This window comes from Netta rufina, assembly GCF_964035555.1.
Source record: "Netta rufina genome assembly, chromosome: 9".
NCBI classification, from domain to species: Eukaryota; Metazoa; Chordata; class Aves; order Anseriformes; family Anatidae; genus Netta; species Netta rufina.
The window spans coordinates 26,823,925-26,830,426 of record NC_140132.1 but is presented as its reverse complement, the minus strand read 5'-3'; the positions used below and the strand labels follow the sequence as shown (position 1 = coordinate 26,830,426).

Here is a 6,502-nt window from a genome sequence, read left to right as displayed (position 1 = left end):
ACCCCTGGCACAACTTTTTTGAGACAACATATCCTTTTATTGCTGCTATTTACAGTGTTTCAAACCAGTCATCAATTCATAGGTGAATATTTCTATTTATGGTGTCAGAGTTCTGTTTCTGCAGCAGCCTTTTAAAATTTTATTGAAAATCTGAGTACACTTGATTGATTGGATCTCTTTTTCTGCATTTCAACTCTCATTAAAACCATTAGGCATCAACAGACTCAAGTTTAGGACATCTTCAGAATTATTATGTAAAAGTAAAGAAAAGATATTCAAATACAAGCACATGATATTTAGGTTTCATGGCTGTTTCCTAGGAAAGAAGACTGTAATTTTCTTTATGCAGAATTTGAGAAACTTCTTGTTCTTTATCAGAGTGAGACCAATGCACTATTTAAGTCCTCCAAACAGAAATTAATGGAAATGGACTCTGTGCTGACTTTTCTGCTTAGCAAAAATTTTATTAAAAAGATTGTAACCAAGCCATTGTGTTAGTGAATTACAAGGGACCACAAAAAGAAACAAGTAGTGGTGGCACTGGGAGCATGTTGGAAGTATTACATGTAAAACTGTAATTGTAACCAATGTCCAAAACAACTACTATTAAACTGAAACCGTAAAATAACATTTCTTTTGCTAAGTGCCAATCATTTAATGTATATCTTTTCCACAGAATAGATGCCTTTACCTTTATTACAAGCATGTACAGTTCTCCAGGAAGCATACAGTAAAATCCTCAAAGGAAAAAAAAATAATAATTAATAAACAAATACGTATCCAGAATTTTAAAATTCATTTTATTTTTCAGGTACAACATCAAAGAAATAAAATAATAATAATAAAAAGCAGATTCAAACCCTCAATACAACAGTTTGATCTGATTGCTTTTGATACATACAATCGGTTGCGAGGTACTCTAAATTAATAACAAATATAACACGTCATATAACAAGATGGAAAAAGTAAATAAAAAGTTAAAGTATTAGCATGTACATGGATGCACTATATTAGGAAAGAAGTTTATTTGAACGCTCATGTTTTTCTGTATTCAAAATAGACATTTTAACCCTCTCCTTCCCCCATATAGCATTTGTTTTCAAAAAGTCAAACCCAATCCCTCCCCAAATTACATTCTTATGGTATTACCAAAAACCAAACTGTAATTAACAACACTCCATTACTCTGTATCATCAACACTTCTGTATGCCACCCTCAGTGATGGTGCAGGTATACAGCTGGCACATATACTGCATTTATTCTACATGTAGATGGCATACATTTAGTGAAGTAACTGTTCAAAACCTGAAATAGTACAGTAAAATATTGTCAACAAAAAATTAAGTTTCAGAAGAATTAAATGTGCTTTGAATAAAAGTTCTACCATAAGCCTGTTTAAAGCTAGAAACTGTTTTTAAAAAAGAACTTAAAATAGATTTTGCTGTTGCTGTGCTTCATCTTATATATCCTCTCCATTACAAGAAATAAAAGCTTACAGTATAAATAATCACTTTTAACTTAACCATGGTTTGGCTCATGACTGAGTAAAGATCCAACCTAAGATTCTGGTAGTTGCTTTACACTGACAATAATGTTTCACATAGTAGCACCTTCTTGTTGTTTTATTACAGAATATGGAAGACACGGTTTCTGATTTTTTACCTCTTTAACTTTTTGAACATAGACACCTAACCACTTGAAACACTTGAAAGAGGAATCAAATTTCCAGCTTTGTAATTCTGATAAACGTATGTGACTTCAACAGAAAACTGTATCAGTTTTCATTGTAAGAGCTGTCGCCTCCATTTGATGAGAATCAGTGTAGCCAAACAGAAGCCAGTACAGGCTAGCTAATTCACACCAGATGAAATCTTGACCTGCTTGGAATATGATGTATTATGACAAAACTTAAATTTACAGTAGTACTTACTTACTAGCAAATTAACAAACTGCATTTTCTAAATATAATCTAATGATGAGCTTTATCAACCGAATCATACTGGAGCATTGATCTGCAGCTATTTTAAATTGTTCTAGCACTGATGTCTTTCAGTCTGTTAGGCAAATAATGCAGTGCTGAAGAGCTGACCTTACAAGTTGGCGCCACAACCAGATGCCAAAACACCAAAAATTCTTTCACCACAGTTTTTCATACAGTGAGTTATGCCAAAGAACAAAGCTATTTTTCACTGTGGCTGACAACCTGAAGTAATCTTAAAAGAGATTAATCATAGCTACAGCAACATTGGTCAGCCCTGCCCGGTCCCTTGTTTGTGGAAAAGAAATTTCTGTTACTTCAACAGCACTAGCAGAAATTAAAAAAAGAAACAAAACCAACCAACAAACAAATGAACAAACAAAGAAGACCCCCCGAAAGAATGAAAGAAACACAGTGACCATTCAGTAATTAAATTCTGTGCACACATATCTCTGCTGTCACATTGCATTTTATATTAGAAAAAATATATATATACAAAAAGAGCTACTTTTCATTATGTAATACAACTCCATGACTGTAAGATATTGCCTTCCCTCTCCTTTTTCTAAATTTTGATGTGAGAATTTTAGGTTTCAACTTTTGGTATAATGTACACTCATCAGTTCATCAACTGCAAGGTAGTTTACTGTATCAAGTTCTACTATGTCTTCTATTGAATGCTGGTGACTTATTTGGTGTGTATCCCATTTTGCAGTGACCCTTCCCAATATGGATCAAATTTTGTTACATAATCATTCTACTTCCAAGCCTTCTCATGCTCCCATAACTTCATCTCTGACCTTTTCACCTACGTTCATCCCACCAGATGGAAAAAAGTCTTTAGTGATCAATACTCTAGCTCATTGGTAATATCTTACTAAGTGTTGTTAGATCTGAAAAACACACATTTACACTGAGTGCTACATCTCTTCCTCTCTCTACACAACCCAGATTAAGCTCAAAGAAAAGTTTTCACGCTTTTCATAAAAAGACATTTTTCAATATAAAAAGCTTAAATTCATAGATTATAAATAATATATCTTCAAAATATTTAAGAATTTTAGGACTTCATTTGCATTTCAGGGGAACTAGATGCTTTATGTCCTTGATGCCTTCTCAGTCCCAAACCTCTGAGAAACAAGTATTTGTAGGATATACAATAGGTAGAAGTGCAAAGAGAACATTATGCCTTGTGTCCTGTACACAAATTACAGTAACTGAAAGACTTAAGAACTATGCAACTTTACAAGACAAGTAACAATACTGCTTAGCTTTGCCCTGATAAAGTTACCATCTTTTTTCATGTATACAACTACATGTACAGTTTGACATTGTCAGTTAAGCACATTACTGAAAACAGTATGAGCGAACACTTTTTCCCACTACATATGATATTACCAAGTTGTGCCACATTTTTCTGTCTTGATTTCAACAGCAGCTTTTTGCATTATTTGCCAGATTTTTATACATAAAAATTGTTTGTTCATGTGTTAATTTACAAAATTGTAGTGTTTAATATAATAAACATCAAAATCTAAGATCCATTAAAAATTGCTTTTTTGTAACACATTATTTTAAAAAGTGTGCAGTTAGTACCAGTCTGTTTTATTTTACAACACTATAGCAGTGTGAAACTGTTGCTGAACAATCCTGGTACTTTAAAAATGAAAGCATATTTACTACCTGAAAACTATACAGTAATATACTGAAAAAACAAACAAACAAACCTGCAATAGTACTGTTTGTGCCTTTACAAATATATAATGAGAATTACTATGGCTGATATGGATCAGATTTAATCTATAGTCCACACAGCACAGTTTTGCTAATAATAAAAAATATTTTTAAAGCTTAAAGAAGTTGATAAAAAAGCCTCTGATAGTATTGTCATAAATATAGTAATAAAACTGCTTACATGGTCTGTTGCTGTGCTGGTTTTCTGAACCAAGTGACCTAGTAGTTAGCTTTTGTGATTCATTAAGGGTTTGTGATGTTAATCAATACCTAGAAGATCAGTCAAAGACATGCACAAATGACACTAAATTTCTGTCCTTAAAGTGAAACATTTCTGCCTGATCTGAAAAGTAAAAGAATTATACAAATGCGTAAACTAGTGTGTGCTCTTCTGAAGAGGAAGAAATACATATTTATGTATGATATTTATGTATGTGTATCCATATATGTATTTTACATTTAAGTTAGTGTCAATCAAATCCACGCAGAGATTAAACTAACAAAAGTCATTAACGCAGTAATCTCTGAGGATTTTCAGATATTCTACCTCTATCTAAAGAGGAAAAAGAAACTCTGAATTACATTATAGGCTGAATCAGCATTGAATAATGGATGACTACAGCCATGTAAGGAAGGGCTCATTTTTGTTGAGTACTGACTCCACATCGTTCAGGATAGGGATCAAGTCTTCTGACTCTAATGTCCCAAGATCAACATTTGTTCCTGGAAGACAGTCGAGGAAATCAGGGAAACGTGTTTGTTGTGTATTTATGTTCATTGTTGTCTGTGCTATAGTTTCTCCTGGGAAAAGTAAAGAAGAATTTTTATACCAAACTCTTCTTAGAAGTAATTTAAAACAACACACTTAATATAAAAATTACCCTCCCTGTTTCCCATAAGCATTTAAAATAATGCCTATCCTCTACAAATGTTACCTTAAAAAATTACACAATTATAAAACATTATTAGCTATAATAAGACATTATTAATATCATTATACTTTAAGGTAAATCAGGTTATTCTACCTGTATCCATCTCATCTACGTTGCTGAGGAAATCTTCAGGTGTTGTTGGTATACTGTAGCACCCTAATCCCAAACCACTGTCTGTACTCTGTTCCCTGGAATGGTATGGCCCACTATAAATAGAAACAGAAATTGCTTTAGAGAGACAACTTTAAAAGTGTAGATTGTCTAATATGGAGGACATGAACTTGCCTGTTCAAGAAAGGATCAGATCCATTATTTGTAACAGGTCTCATGTCTTGTGTCATGGCTGCTGTGCTCACAGCTGTTTGAACTGGGGTCATGTTTTCTGAGTCCATGGGAAGTTGCCTGCACAGTGCAGCTTCCTGAAAAGGCAAATAAATAAAAGAGAAAGGTTATTCCAACAGCTCAGAATCACTGCAGTCTCACAAAAGAGAACCTGCAATATATATACCTCTTTTTATTCAGGAAAGTAATTCTAAACAATGTAACTGAAGACAACTCTACAGCTTTGCAGCCACAGAGATAATAGCTACAAAGTCAAACTACCTATGTTGTAATTTAGGACAACTTGTATGTTGCCCCACCATAAACACTGATAGGTCTGCACATTACCACCAATTATTAATTGCCTGTCCACACTTCAAGGGCCAGCTAAATCCAGTTGAGGGTTTTCACGTGTCTATGAGAGCTGTGCAACATTCAAATTATAATTTCAGTTTACTTTTCAGTGAGGTCGGCTACTCTGAGAGCTGGAGTAGGAATAATAAAACAATTTAAAACATCAAATTTAATCTCTCATGTGTTTCTTCTAACATCTTACCTTAAGTGAAATTGCTCTCAGTATAAACTGCTGGGCAAGAGTTAGAACTATGAAATCACAGAATATCCCAAGTTGGAAGGGACCTACAAGGATAGCTGAGTCCAATTCCCAGCTCCACACAGGACTAAGTAAAAATTAAACCCCATTCCTGAGGGCTTTGTCCAAATGCTTCCTGAACTCCAGCAGGCTTGGTGCAGTGACCTGGTCCCTGGGGAGCCTGTTCTCGTGTCCAACTACCCTCTCAGTGAACAACCTCTGCCTGATATCCAGCCTGACATTCCCCTGTCCCAGCTCCATGCCATTCCCTTGGGTCCTGTCACTGTCCCCAGAGAGCAGAGCTAGCGCCTGCCCCTCTGCTCCCCTTGTGAGAGAGCAGCCCGCCACCACAAGGCCCGCTCCCCTCAGTCTCCTCTTCTCTGGACTGAACAAATCATGGGACCTCAGCTGCTCCTCATACATCTTGCCCTCCAGACCCTTCGCTATCTTTGTTGCCCTTCTGATGACAAACTAGATGATATAATTTGCTAGATACCAAAGCAGAATAATCCAAGTTGGAACCATAAAGTACTTAGCAAATTAGAAGAAAACCACTGCAACCAAGAATTTAATCCAATAACAAACCCTCTGCTTAATAATAAGTATCTGCCTAATGATCTGTCTCTTGTATACTGTCTTAAAAATGACAAACGAGCAATTAGAGCCAAAGGAAACTTTTTTCAACTCTTCCTGGAAGATAAATCCTCCTTGTTGTAGCTCCATGAAACAACCATGACATCTAGTGGTACAGAGTTCTAATACAATTATTGTTTGGCTCCACAGAGATGTTCCAAACATCCCAAGACCTTAAAAATACTGAAGCTGTATCAGTAAACCTGTTTCAATCAACCTAATTATTATTACATATTTTTATGAAATAAGGATAATAAATGTTTTATTTAAAGTGTAGTACAAAACCTTTCTCTGCTGAATCGGTCACTCAAT

General features: G+C 34.9%; 1 protein-coding gene across 1 annotated transcript in view; it reads right to left on the bottom strand.

Annotated features, from left to right (window-relative positions):
- Window positions 1-781: 781 nt before the first annotated feature.
- WWTR1 (WW domain containing transcription regulator 1) overlaps window positions 782-6,502 on the bottom strand; it is a 67,350-nt gene continuing 61,629 nt past the window's right edge. Inside the window, exons 4-6 of the mRNA XM_084292221.1 lie at window positions 4,930-5,063; window positions 4,738-4,850; window positions 782-4,513 (exon numbers count right to left, since the gene is read on the bottom strand). Coding sequence (XP_084148347.1) covers window positions 4,329-4,513; window positions 4,738-4,850; window positions 4,930-5,063 — 432 coding nt within the window. The 3' untranslated portion in view covers window positions 782-4,328. The remainder of the gene's footprint in view (window positions 4,514-4,737; window positions 4,851-4,929; window positions 5,064-6,502) is intronic.